The sequence below is a fragment of the Mastigoproctus giganteus genome, chromosome 6, assembly GCF_048544385.1.
Source record: "Mastigoproctus giganteus isolate SK-2022 chromosome 6, ASM4854438v1, whole genome shotgun sequence".
NCBI lineage: Eukaryota > Metazoa > Arthropoda > Arachnida > Uropygi > Thelyphonidae > Mastigoproctus > Mastigoproctus giganteus.
This window is the reverse complement of record NC_143580.1, coordinates 19448340-19463146: the sequence shown is the minus strand read 5'-3', so window position 1 is coordinate 19463146 and position 14807 is coordinate 19448340. Positions and strand designations below refer to the sequence as shown.

At 36.9% G+C, this 14807-nt stretch overlaps 1 protein-coding gene across 1 annotated transcript in view; it reads right to left on the bottom strand.

Moving 5' to 3' along the window:
- Nucleotides 1-13956, bottom strand: part of LOC150084035 (nose resistant to fluoxetine protein 6-like) — a 62885-nt gene extending 48929 nt beyond the window's left edge. The window contains exons 1-2 of the mRNA XM_090375868.1: nucleotides 13631-13956; nucleotides 1119-1336 (exon numbers count right to left, since the gene is read on the bottom strand). Coding sequence (XP_090231994.1) covers nucleotides 1119-1336; nucleotides 13631-13925 — 513 coding nt within the window. The 5' untranslated portion in view covers nucleotides 13926-13956. The remainder of the gene's footprint in view (nucleotides 1-1118; nucleotides 1337-13630) is intronic.
- Between the last annotated feature and the right edge of the window lie 851 nt (nucleotides 13957-14807).

Below are 14807 nucleotides of genomic sequence, written 5' to 3'. Positions count from 1 at the left end.
CTACACAGCCTTTACGTACCATACGTTTCATTTTGGCTGGACAGGGACAATAGAATACTGCTCCTTGAGTGATATTGTCGAAATGAGCCTGAATTTTAAGCGAAAAAAATTCTAAGTGGTTAGGTCTGAATGTAGTTTACCGCTACTTAAATCATTTTGTAAAATTTAAACTCTGTTTTGGCTTACATCTGCAGACGATGAGAAATTGTAAAAACTGCATTAATGCAAAATTTTATTATCAGTTATTTTGGATGGCTTAACTTTGGAAGGGTAGTCACGCACTCGGATTTCTGAGTGGAAACTTTCATATTCTTTCTCAAAAAAAAAAAAACCTGTAAGCTGTTCTAAATCTCTAAATTTTCAAATTCCCAAACTATTAGTGAAATACGAGAGGGTGGAAATTTTCCTTCTATCCTTTCGCCTACTCAAACACTCCCACCAAGCTTTTGAAATACGACAATGGAACGTGCCTGGGCTATAAATACTGCTTTCGACACGTGTTCACTTCCCCTTTGAAGATGGTATAAAGGGAATTCATCTCCCTTTATAACCCCTTGCAAGGTTTACTTCTCTCTAGGCAGGTCTTTCAATACTGTTCTAATTACATCTTATCTGGATGCAGTTATTGCTGAAAAAATCTCAGATAATTTCTAACTTAAAATATAATATTTCTATAATATTCTAGAATATTTCTATTTATTACTCTAAATATTTTTATTTGGTTTAAATTCACACCATTGATTTTAAATTAAAAATGAGGACACAGATCCTATACAAGAGAAAATTACAATAAGTTAGCATTTGTCCGATTTTACGAATTTTAGCGGGTCTCAGCTACACAAGTTGTTTGTCCAACATGTCCAGCATATTACTTGTAGTATTTTTTAGTTGTAAAATATTTCGTATAATAATGTGGGTATTTCCAGTTTTTGGCCTGATAACACGATTGCGAACTCAGAAAAGTATATACAGTACTTTTAGTTTAGTATTTAGTTTGCTGGGGATAGTAGTAAAGGGAAGTGAAAAGATCGCAGAAGCATTATTTAACTAACATTATTTAACATAAAATTGTACAGAAATTAACATTATTTAATTTCTGTACAATTTTGAGAACTTACTGGGTCCTCGGGATTCATTACTACTAATTTTCCAACGGTCACGTTTTGTGTGTAAGGTGGAATTGGAAGTTTAATGTCCACGGTACAGTACTGCCCACGGAAATCCTCTTCACCATTCCGTTTTGGAACTTTGATGCCGATACACTGGTCGTATGAACCGTATTCAGTCAGAGATCCATCCAAAAATCCTGTCGGTAATTTCCCTGTAGCATCCAACACTGAAAGGGAAAAAGAAAAGTAAAATGTTAACGAATTTCAACAGTGTTTCTTTGTTCTTCTGACTTGAAATGAAGTTGCACTGGTAGCTTCATTTCTGCCAGCAGAGCAAAGAAAAAGAAAACAAACTAGTTCGAACTCTTGCGCTGCCAATGAAGAAGTACTTCGTATCGATCTTTACAGCCGAAAGAGTTTTAAATTAGTCATGGCCTTACTAGAAATAAAATATCTTAGATAAAAAAAAAAAAAGCAAAAAAAAAGCCAACCTACGTGATTATTAGAACCTTCGAGCTACTTATGTACCACAATTAAAATCCTATTTAGAGATCTTACTGGATACACTACCATGCTCTACCCTACTAATTACGAGTTACTGTTTTCGCTCTAAATCACCAATTCAAAAACTGTACGAATATTAAGTCCTAGCTTACAAAATCTCTAGCTAAATTTAAAAATAAGATAACGATCGTGACATTGACTATTAAACTATTTATTGAACACAATTTAATATGTTAATTAAGTAAAAAAAATCGAAACATTTTCCAAAAAACGTTTCAAAGAGTTCAAAATTCTTCGTCTGCACAGTTTGTAACGAATAACTCCTTCTCCAAGGAATAACAGTTAACTTGAATAATGAGTAACTAAATAAGGCTTAATTTTAATTTTTATTCGGATAAAAATTTATCCGAATAATGCACAACTCTGCGAGAGACTGCATTGAACCATTAAGGTTAAAAGAGAGCGTAATTAGACTCGGATGATATTCCTCTGGAATGGAGAAGTGCAAGGGCACCAATAATACAATAAAGGCAGTTTAAGAGCGAAGTGGGTAATACAGACTGGGCAGTTGATTTCAGTGGTGGGGAAAATCATGGAGATAGCGATAAAGAGTGCAATATTGAAACATTTAGTAGAAATGGAATTCTGTAGGATATAAGACACGGGTTTCTGTTAAGGGAAAATCATGTTAACTCAATTCCGTTTGGATTTTAGCAAGGCATTTGACCCAGTCCCGCATGAGAGGTCAGTGTATAAATGGAATGTGTTGGAATCATTTATAAGAATCTAAGGTGGATTGCTGCGAGAAAGAGGGTTGTTATTAATGGTTACTCTTCAGCTTAATTGAATGTTGGAAGTTAGGTTCCCCCAAGGATCCGTTTTGGGACCACTGTTGTATCCAATTTTCATAAATGACGTAAACGAAGGAATATAGGGCGTATGTCAAAATTTACGATTTACGATTACTTACGATTATGCAAATAACTTAAGTTATTTGCATAATCGTAAGTTATTGCCACAGCGCCACTACTCAGCTCTACTGTACTGTATAAAAGCAAAGCAGCCTCTTCAAAATCATACAGTAGATGTTTGGCTGCACTACAGCAGCAATGCCAAAACATTGTTGCAGGAAAGGGCGCTATTAGTGAAGCTGTACTATCAGAACAGCAACGATGCAGCTGCGGCTATCAGAGAATTCTGGCGTCAGAAGGCCCACGTGGACCTATGACTGTTTGTGCTGTCCGCAAAATGATTGCGAAATTTGAAGCGTCAGGACATCTTCGTGGTCAACCAGGTAGAGGTCGAAAACAAGTGGACTCCTCCGTGTTGAAGATGTGTATATGGCTGTCATGGATTTATCGAGTCAATCTCCATGTGGTAGCGCAAGTATGCCAGCTGTTTCTCGTGAAGTATACATGCCGTATTCCCCTGTAAGGATAGTAATGCGTCAGGTGTTGCGGTACTATCCTTACAAGATGCACATGCTACATCAGCTAAAGCATGGTGATGCAGATATATTCGAATGACAGTGGATATCACTTGGCCACGGATCATCCTTTGGAGTGATGAAGCCCACTTCTGGTTAAATGGACAAGTGAATACGCACAACTATCGCATTTGGGCAACAGAAAACCCTCGAGTTATCCAAGAAGTCCCGTTGCATTCTTCAAAATTGACAGTGTGGTGTGGATTTATGGCCACATTCATGATTGGGCCATATTCTTTTGAACAGGTAACATCGACTGGACCCCCGCACCTGTTCCGTCACTGGACAGCGATATTATGAAAGGTTGACAAATTTCGCAATACCAGAGCTGCAACAGCGTGGGTGCCTTCAGGATACCATATCCATGCAAGATGGTGCACCACCCCACATCCACCGTTATGTCCAAAGATTGCTAAGGCAACACTTTACAGACGAACGGGTCATGAGGTGTTGTTTCCAGACATCTTGGTCACCCCTATCACCGACCTCATCCCATGCGACTTCTGGTTGTGGGGATTTTTGAAGAATCAGGTGTATCGGGAAGGATGTCAAACTCTGGCAGATCTGAAGGTTAGCATTAGACGTCATGTGCTGGCTATTCCAGTTGACATGTTACGTTCTGCTGTAGAAAATGCTGTTCTTCGAACGAAAACTGTTGTTGATCAAAATGGAGGACACAATGAACAATTGTAGCGCTGTTCAAGTGATTTCTATTGCTACAGTGCCACATAGTGACAAATTTTGTAACAAATTTTTTTCCTAATAAATGGCGAGCGCATTCTTTATAGTACCTGTTGTCCAAATTTCTCTTCAGTGCGAGCCTTAGAACTTGCTCCAGATCCCTCTACATAGGGATACTTTAATTTTAACAACCCTGTATTCACATAAACGGTCTACTTGCGACTAATTCTTTGTTTGTATATCGCAAACAAGATAAATGGCTGGATCTCAGGCCGTGAATAAGTTCGCCTGAATTGATTCCTCAGTCACGATTGCTAGTGTAATTAGTGTCCTGCAGCTTTCAGGGGAGGGCTAAAAAATATCTGGACAGAGAGAGAGAGAGAGAGAGAGAGAGAGAGGAGTCTACTGCTGCCACTATTTCAGTCTTTGGAAGTTCCGCTTTATAGTTTTCAGGTTCCCTTCGTTTTTTTTTTTTTTTTTTTTTTTTCCACAGCAAGAGTCTACTTGTGGCTAATTCTTTGTTTGTATACCCCAAACAAGACAACGACTTGGCGGCAGCATATAAACAATACATTTTATAACCTTTTTATTATATATGTATCTGTACTATTGTATGTAGTTTGTGGTGGGATCATCTGTTGCCAGGTTATATTGATGAATGCCCTTCAAGGGACAAAGAAATAATAAAGCTGTATACACGCATGGAAAGCTGAAACAAATCAAAACGAAGAAAACCTGCAGGAACTGAAACGAGAAAAATTCCGCCGATTCTTTTATCTTTGCCGCCTTCTACAAACTACAGTATATCACTAAAAGTCGTGCAGGCAGTGCAGTTGGGATAGAATACTCTTTCAGCAAAGTTAGGATTTACTCGGCAGTGAAGTTTCAGTCAGCATTTCATAAAGTGAGAAAGCAATTATGAGTGCAAACACCAGTTCAAATCACTACACTTTCACTACCCAATAATACACTACACTTTCATTGTCTATTGGAATCGTATTTTCGGTTATGAGAATCAATTATGAACGCCTTTGTGATATTTTTCTGCAGCATATTTCTGGACATCACGATATCTTTATCTCGATATCGTTAATTTGCTGTTTCCAGTTTATTGGGCTTTTTTGTTAGTAATTATAAACGAGTAGTAAACTCAATCTTATTGCATTTGCGATAATACGTATAGCTGGAATTGTGTGGGTTTTTATGTTATTGTGGTGAAATGTGTTTCCCCTTCCATAAAATCTTAAATCATATAAAAAACATGAATAAAATTTCAGAATCTTCCCTTCTTCATTCCTATAACTAAACTTCGTGAACTTTTTGCTCTGTCTCACTTGCGCATATCGTATTTCAATTTGTGCATGCCGTGTTCTTTGTTAATGATTGATGCTTATCTTTTTTTACTGTTTTAAATTTTACACCCCGCCCCCCCCCCCAAAAGTCAGTGAAGAGAAATATCAGATTACAAACTGTTATGTTTAGTTAGTATGCATATTAATGCATATTTTTATTAAATAAAAAAACTTATTTTTATTTTGCTAAATCTGTGGATAATATTCTTCCTATTTTTTTATCATTTAATTTTGTTAATTAGTAAGGTAATAAAGTGTAAATTTGCGTTTTATATCTTTATTTTTATAGCCTGTGGATTATAGTAATCCTATTTTCGCTTATTGCAATCGCTGTTTAGAATCAAAATTCAATTCGCAAACATGATCACAATAACTGGCGCTTACTACATATCGCATAGCCTTCAACTACTATTTTGAGTGAACCGTATTTTAGTCCACCGTAAAGTGAACCAATCGTAAAGTGGGCTCCACTGTAGCTCATCAGGACGAACGTCAACTTCGTGTAAGTTAGAGAACGCAGAAGTGGAGTTGATTTTTCGTGTTGCGTAGATTTTTTTAGGTGTGAAGTTTAAATATTTTTAATGCTATTCGTTTTGTAGCACTTTGGCAGGTTTCATTTATAATAACAAATAGAATTATCCCTTAGTTATGGCCGAAAAACCAGTACAAAAGACTACTTTAATTTTTTTCTAAAAAGCGAAAACTTAGTTCTGAAGTGGAAGCAGAAAATAAACCTGTGATAACTATCAAGGAAAAAGAAGAGAATGAAGAAACACGGCATCGGCGACAGAAAACAAAGAATCCCGACACAGATGAAGTGAAAATTGTTGCAGAAAGAGGTAGGCAACTAGATAACATGAAAAAAAAAAAAAAAAAAAAAAAAAATATATATATATATATATATATACGTATAAATTATAACAAAAATTGGGAAACAAAGTATAACTGGTTATATTTTGACAAATCTCGCGAGGTTTTTCTATGAAATGACTTGAACACACTGAAAAAAACCGGCGGCTTATTTATTACGGTGCCTTTTAATAATATCCGGAAGGCAAGTGGAAAAACTGGTAAACTTGAAAAACATAATTCTGAGAAGCATGCGTGCAGTCTTTCCATGGAGAAAATTCGTTCACAAGGATCGCATAAACCGATTCAATCTGTGCTAATTAATGAAAGCGAAAAAGAGAAATGTGATAACCGAAAATCTCTGTTTACTTTAAGTGAGGTTTTATATTTTTTGGCTAAAGAAGAAATACCTCACATAACAAAATATGAATCTTTAATTAAACGAATAACACTTGAACTCGATGAAACCCTAAACGCCTGATTAGAAGCGCAAAGCAGCCCTTCAACCTATATTAGTAAAGCAACTGGGTCTGAATTTCTTTCATGTATTACTCGAAAGTACAATTTGTAAAAATTATCATAAAATGCTTAAAACTATTCATCATATTCGATCAATTGTTCTAAATGAAGATATTAGTACGAGTTACAAAATGGCAAAAAAAATTGTTGATACTATGATCAGTCAAATGAAGGATCGTTTTAATGACAAAGCATTGTCGATTATCAACGTTACTGCAAAGTTTGAATAATCGAAATCTTTTTGCGAACTAACAGAAGATGTGACATAAAGATAATCTCGTCTTGTCTAAACTTGAACTTTGATCCTTTGTGGAATGACATCGCTCATTTAAATATGTGACAAAAACAGAAAGCCAATTCGTCAACAATCCAACAATCTTATGCATTCAATTTTGGAATCAAATATTGGATACAGTATGTTGAGCTAAAGACATTATGTATCAATGTATGCTGTATTCCTGTTTCAACACTAGTGCTGAACGTTCTTTTATCATGATGAATCTGTTGATGACAAAATTAAGGATCCGAATGGGACAAGAAACATTGCAAGATTGCATGAAGATAAGCGTAGAAGGCCCAAATAAGTTATTGGAAAAATTAATAAATGAAGTGATTGTTACGTATTAAAAGAAAATAAGAATAAGATGATTATAATACTGATTATAATAAGGTTATTATTATAATGCATGTTGATTATAATTTGTATGATTTTTTTCGCTAATTTTAATCTCTGATTTTCATGTAAAACTGCGATTATTGTCATTAATGTGGTTTTTCTGAACTGACTGTTGTATTTAGATGTTAAATGATGAATATTTCCTTTTGTTTCCTATTTTGTTTTCTCATATTCTCTTATTACAACATTCATAAATATACAGATTTGTTTGTAATATATACATATATTGCAAATATTAAATAATAAAAAATATGCACATATACTGCATGTACCCCCGTAGTTTCATTTCCCCCCAGTGCATGGGTAAATTCTATAAGGCGCTTCTTAGGGGAATCCACGCGTCATTGCAAAGAACGCGGGACAGCCCAGGGGGCCCGCAACAAGATTGTGGACATTAGTGGCGTCAAGACGATCGGTGAGGAGCTGATAGAGGTTGCGCAGATTTTCTGCCATGAGCAACTGATTCCAAGCAGCGCAATCAAGGTTTGCATACATTATTGATGTCGAGATGGTGAAAGAATGGTCATTAACACCTTAAAATCCAGTACAATGAAGAGTTTTATATCATCTGTGTAAGAGCTACAATCAGGATGCGTAGAGAGAAAGGGGTCCATGAGCGGCAGCAAAAACAGGCCGACCTGAACAGTCCTGCGTTTATACCTACTTCACCATTAGATTTGAAGCGCAAGTGTGGGTTTCATTCGCAATAAGATTCCAGTAGGTTTTGTTTTGCCTTACTTGTCCAAACTTTAGGATTCTAAAAATTTCAAGTGTATTAGAGGAAAAATAACAATTTTAGTCCTCTGTAAAGAACGCTATATATGTTATGAGGGTTATTTTGCGTTCCTTCAAGACGTGTTGAACCCACTTTGAGAGCAATCACGCTGTAATAACTGGCAAAATTCCACTGAAAAAATAGGCAACGGCGAAAATTTTAGGCAGGGGGGGATCAGTTGAATCCAAGTGATGTGATTGCATTTAGTTGTGGTAAACTGTGTCGTCTTAACAGAGCTTAGTTTTTTTTTTTTTTTTTTTTTTTATGAAACCCCAAACACGAGAGGTATTAGAACCTATACTACTTAGTACAGTGCTTAGGTTGGAGGTTGAGAAGACGAAAGAAGATATTTGTTGATATTAGACTTGAACTTCTTTAGACTATAATTTTCAGGAAATACATATGAAGGAAGGTTGTTCCAGAAAACAGCAGTTGAATGAATAAACGAGGAAGACGAAAAGTTGGTTCTGTGAGTTTGAAGTTGGACAGTAAATGGATGTTGGCTGGTGGCGGCACGTGTTCGGACTGTTTTGAAAGAGAGAGAGAGTAGCAATTATAGAAGGCAATTCAGAAGGACAGTGCCTAGGGAAGTATCTGTAGAAAAGGCATGCAGCAGAAACAGTACGTCTATGAGACAGAGAGTGGAGAGACTGTGTTAGAGATGGGTTATTAATTAAACTTAACTGCCCTCTTCCGAATGGAATATAGAAGCCTGAGAGCGGTTTTGGGAGCACGGCCCCAGATGTGGAACAATATTCCATAGTAGGCCGGGTTTGCGATTTGTAAAGAGTGAACAGCTGTTTGGAAGAAAAGAAACGCCAAGAACGAAAGAGAAAATCAAGTTTTTTAGATGCAGAGGAAGCAATATTTGTAATGTTGTGCCAAGAGAGATTAGAAGTCAGGGTAAACCCCAAAAGAGATATATAATTTTTCCTAGAAATCAGAGTGTCACCAAAGATAAGAATAGGAGCAGAAGAATCCTTTTTGCGAGATATAAGATATAAGACAAGACTGAGTTTTAGAAGGATTGAGATCAACTAAGTTGTCTTTGCCCCACTGGAGAATTACCTGGAGATTGGCATTTAAGGAATTGGTAGCGGATATTCGAGAAGTTGAAGCAAGCTGATTGAGCTGGGTAAGGTTTCTCAAAATGGAAAGTGGAATGCAAAGCGCTATCATCGGCAAAAGTATGGATAGGATTTCCAGCCAATGGAAGAGGGTCATTAATATACAAGAGGAAAAGAGGGGAGCAAAGAACTGAACCTTGGGGGACACCAGCATTATTGGAGAAATTAGAAGACAGAGAGCTATGTACTATCACTCTCAGTGAGGGATGAGAGAAAACTGGATAATGAATTACAAAAAACAGTTGGCAAACCATAAGATGGACGCTTGTTTAGAAGACCTTTATGCCAAACATGATCGAAATCCTTTGAAATGTCAAGAGAAACTGCTTGTGTTTCACCGAACTTTTCCATTAGATTCATCCGTAAATGGGTAAAATAAGCGAGAATATCACCAGTGGATCGACACTGACGGAATCCATACTGGCGATTGTTGATCAGACGGAAGGTTTCCAGATAGTTTAAGAGTTGGAGGTTAATTGATTTCTCCATTACTTTAGAAAGAATAGAAGTAATTGCAGTGTGACTATAATTGAATGGAAGGGATTTGTCACCCTTTTTAGGAACTGGCTAGATATGAGCAAATTTTCAAGCAGAAGGAAAAACACCTTCGGAATAAGAAAGTGAAAAAAGGCGGCAAAGAACAGGAGTAAGTTCAGGAGCATAGGTTTTGAGAACAAGTGGACAAATACCATCAGGACCTAGAGCTTTCTTAGCATCAAGATTCATCAAAAATCCCTCTGACATCTTTTTGACGGAAGACTGCACTGAATTCAACGTGTTGGGAACAGTGGGAGGTGTTTTACCAAGATCATTAATACATGGGTTGGAAGAAAAATGGGATGCTAGCAGGTCAGCTTTATCCTTGGCTGAAATGATAACAGAACCATCTTGTTTTGACAGAGGTGGGAGCAGAGATGGGCAAAAGTTGCGGCCAATAGCTTCGGAAAGAGACCAGAATGCTCGGGTGCCATTAGGGCAAAAAGTAAGTTTTCTGCTCTTAGCCTGTTCAAAATCTAGTTTGAACTGATTAATAACTGGTTTACAATTGTTGCGAGCTTTGGTATAGGCAGAAAAGAACCTGAAGAATTGGAAACAAGCCAATTACGAATGCAACGTTCTTCTCTTGAACAGCCTTAGCACATTTATTGAAAAACCAAGGTTTAGATAAAGGACGAGATTTTAAAGTGGAGTGTGGAATAAAGGATTCCATTCCTGCAAGAATAATCTCACTGACACCACTGTGCAAATATTGACATCAGAAGTTTTGAAACAGTAATCCGACCAAGGAAAAGAAGAAAAGAAATCTCGGAGGTCATCCCATTTTGAATTATTTTAATGCCAAACAACACGAGTTTGGGAATAGCCATGAGATAAAGGCTCCATTGGAGAAGAGGCAATCACCAAGTTGTGATCTGAGGTGCCTAAATGACCACTCACTTCGACTGTGTACTTAGAAGGGTTTTTTGTGAGAAAAAGATCAAGCGTGTTGGCTGTTTGGTTAGGATTGTCCGGTATTCTTGTAAGTAAATGAACTATCTGTGCAAGGTCATTAGTAATTGCAAAAGCCTCAGCATCTTGACCAGCTGGATTGGTGTGACTAAAAAACGCAAACCAGCTGGAGTTGTGAACATTAAAATCACCAAGGAAAATTACCCCACTGTTAGGAAAGTTTTTCTGGAGAAAGTCAAGTTGCAAAGAGAGGAAGTCAAAGAGCTCCAAGTGATTAGTGGAGTTGGGAGAATGGTAGAGACTACAGATGAATTTGATAGAATGAGGTACAGAGATTTTAAGCCAGATAAGATCGAAAAGAGGAGATTCCAAATTACCAAGTCTCTGACAGGAAATATCGGAACGGACGTATGGTCAAGTACCACCTTTGAGGCGAAAGGAATCATACAGCGAATAATTTGGGTAACTGAGATGAGCAGTAGTTGAATCAACCGATAACTGAGATTCTGTCAGAAAAAGTACGTGGGGTTTGGTAGACTGCAAGTGGAAGTTATAAACTTATTTCAGATAAGTATGAGCGTTGATTTCGAGACTGATGTCAGGTGCGAGTGTTCCATCTTTAGAGACAAAATATTTCATATCGTCAAACTGTGAAAAGAGATTTGAGAGATACTGAAAATTGTATACCTTCTTGTGACCTTTCCCCCATCATAGAATTATTTGGCTTGAGATTCTTGGTTTACAAGTACGTTTTAAAGATGTTAAGAAGAGCTAGTTCTGGCACCTTATCAAAAGCTATATTTATATCAAGGGATATGATATTAGTTTTGGATAAGGAAGGAAAATAATATCAGTTTTGATTTTATTTAGGGGTTGTCGCTCCCTGAAGAGGGTCTCCAGCACATTTGGGGCCGTAGGTCCTTTCTGTACTATGGTATGGTGCGGGAGGGGGATTATGCCCGAAGAACTGTTGTGTTATAGCAGAGAATGGCTTTTTCAATGTAAGTCAGAGGTATATTTAGGGTTCTTTTTCTTTTTGAACACATTGGATAAAATAATGATTATTTTTTCAGGAGGACTCCATCTCTGAGGTTGCTTTTAACTGTATGTAATAGCACATCAACAAAGAAATCCATATTTTTCATAATAAAAATAGGGATTTTTGTTAGAGCCAGTCGTAGATTTACTAAGAATAAGGAGTTTATAGCATTAATAACATTTTCTCTGAAGGTGAAACATTTGTTAACATAATCTCAGAAGGAATGTTACTCGCTGCTAGATACTCTGTTGTAACCTATACTGTGCTTGATTTCCTCTCATGTTCCTGATGTGATCCACGTCTTTCAAACGCCACCCTTGTATAATGTTTAAATGTATATTTTCAGTCTCACTTTTAGTCTTCCTTTTGTTTACTATTCTTTTAGAATATTTGTTAAGCATCTCTTCATAGGTCCCCTTGTGAGAGTAAAGTGTTTTGCCACTTGTTATTCATTTGGAAAGGTTAGTGTTCCAATATCGTCATAGACTGGAGGAATTTCTGTTGACCGTTAAATAGGAGTTGCAATTAGCCGATCTGAGGCGGAGGGGATGGTGTTTACCTTGTGAGTAATTCTGGGTTTCGGCCTGCACAGCTTGCAAATCGACCTGTGAACACACACTTCCACAGACATAAAACACAGTCACACAATATGGCTTGAATCGCTGATGAAACTAAATCCTAACAGCAGCCCTCTTCTTAGTGAGCTTCTTTTTTATCCTTTCTTTTTTTTATGAAAACCTCAAATACGAAAGTTTTTAGAACCTGTAGTACTTAGTACTGTGTGCGGGTTGAAGGTTGAGACCACAGAAGATACTTGTTAGGAAATAACTCTTAGTTTTAGACACATAAGCAACTTAGACCATATTGCTCTCTAATAATGTCTGAGAATTACGTGTATTCTGCGGTTGATTTGCTGTTTTTTGGACCAAAAACACGAGTTTCCGGGAGAAAAAACCACAGCACCCTCGTCTGAGACTGCTAATTTAGTCAAGTAGTGAAAAATATTCCTTCTTCATTGACGGGATTCGAACTCGGGTCATTTCCATCCGGCGTGGGGAGAGTAGTGATAATACCAACTGTACTACCACGAGGGCTCTGTGAGTTCGAAGTTGGACAGTAAATGATGCTGAAGTTGCTGCACGTGATTGGACTGGTTTGGGACGGGAGGGGGAGAGAGAGAGAAATTATAGATGCTATAAACTTTAAGAGGGTGATGCAATTACATTGAACATTCTTGTCCCTTTCAGGCAGTGTTTGATCATAGGCATCACCCCTTCCTTCCCTATTTCTCCTGATCGCAATATTCACCGAAATGAAATTCATTATTTGGTATCTGCCATATCTCAATACGCCCAACTACATCAACGTCAGTGACCTGATGAAAAGCTCAAATTCATTGATTTTTTTGTTAAAGATTGTTTTTTTTTTTTTTTTTTTTTTACAGCACTCGTTTTCCATACTGTATAAACAAATTAAGTTTTGTACTGTATATTTACTCCACTTTAGACTTCTGGTGAAATTTCCTTCTGTTACACTTTTCCTCTTACGATTGCATAAAAGCTCTTGTTGTCATATTCGAAGAATATCGCTACAGAGAATTTCGAATGTGACGTATTTTTACGTCATATTCGAAAGTGGACTATCCAAGAATGTTTATTGAGCATCCTTAGGTAGTCCGCGTTTCAAGACTAAGTAAGGCTATATGATGGGTTTAAACCTCCATTTATAAATTGAATGACAAATGACAAAAAACTTTTAAAATATCGTTTTAACACCATGGTGCGCAGGTATATATCAATAACTGAAAGTTGGTGAGATAATGCGCTTAATATAATCTGCCTTTAATTTCTTTAATAATTACAGATTTTGCTCAGCTTCGTGGTACTTTTTTGTACCACTTCTTCAGTGTACACTGAAACTCTAAAGCTTGCTACGTGACATCTATTTGTTGTGCTGATTAACTGTTACCGCTTTGTAGTAAAATCGTTAGCACTTTTTTCCCAATCTTTAAGGTCGATGTTTTGGGCATAGTGAACCTAGGATAGGAAAATAAAATAAACTTACTTTGAACAGCCCATGTCTTCATCTGCCTTAATGCGGTTGTCAGTTTCATCAAAGCTCCTGTACACGACGAAGCAACTTCTTTCTCAAAAACTATCCTCATCAACTTAGGGAGTAAATTCTTAGATATGCTTTTTGTTACTTGCTTGATGATTCCTGTTAAAACCTGGACACTGAATTCCATGTCCGGAGTCTTGACATTTTGTGTTGTGGAAGTGTTTTTAGCGAATTCATCGCTGCAGACTAGAAGATTACAACAGAAGAGACACGCAGCACATAAAACCCAGCTCCACGCCATCACTGAGAATTTCTGTGAAAGTGGTTAACATTCGTAGTGCACTTTACTTTTTCCCTTTTTTAGTCTGTTGAAATGTGGTAAAACAAGTTGATCATATAATATCTTGTTTTTCTCTCAGACTGCGTGTGGAATTTCCTTGTTAAATTATCGCTGTTTATCATCGATTACACGATGCAAGGAAAAGATGTGTATAACCTTGGGTAGAGTTGTAATTGCTAACGAGCATTTTGCTTTTATAGTTTCTAAATGTGGGGGTTCTTAAAACACCGCTGAAGTGAACGGAAACATCTGAAGGAAAAGATGATACTTTAAAAGAAGTGCTTGGTTATGCCAAAAGATTGATAAGTCAATATTAACCTTTAGAAATATTTTGAAATGAAGACTAAAGAAATTAGAATTTCAGGATTAGTTTATTGGCTTTCAGTGGTTCCAACTCCTTGTCTCATTGGTTTCAAAATGAATCTGTTGACTCATTTTCAAGTTGTTGAGATAGAAGGAGTTTGCAGTTACAAAACAGACGTATGCGTTGGACCGCTCTGAGGGGATTGTATTCAAACTAAAGAACAATAAAACATCCCAAAATGGTTACAGAAGATTATACTTTCTTCTGCACTTAATCCTATTTGTTTCACTTTAGGCACCCTTAAAAGTGAAATGTGTGGGGATGAGATCGATTTAGAGACAAGACATCCTGTGGAAATTTAATCCCACCTGCATCATGATATACTCGATGTATATATGATAATACAGTATATATCTTCCTCATTTCTTTTTCATAATAAAATAATATTTGTAAATACCGTAAGTTGTCTTAGGGTATTTATGTAATGCGAACTTAATGAATTTGACGCGTTTAGGGCTTATGCCTCAGGCTGCGAGAAA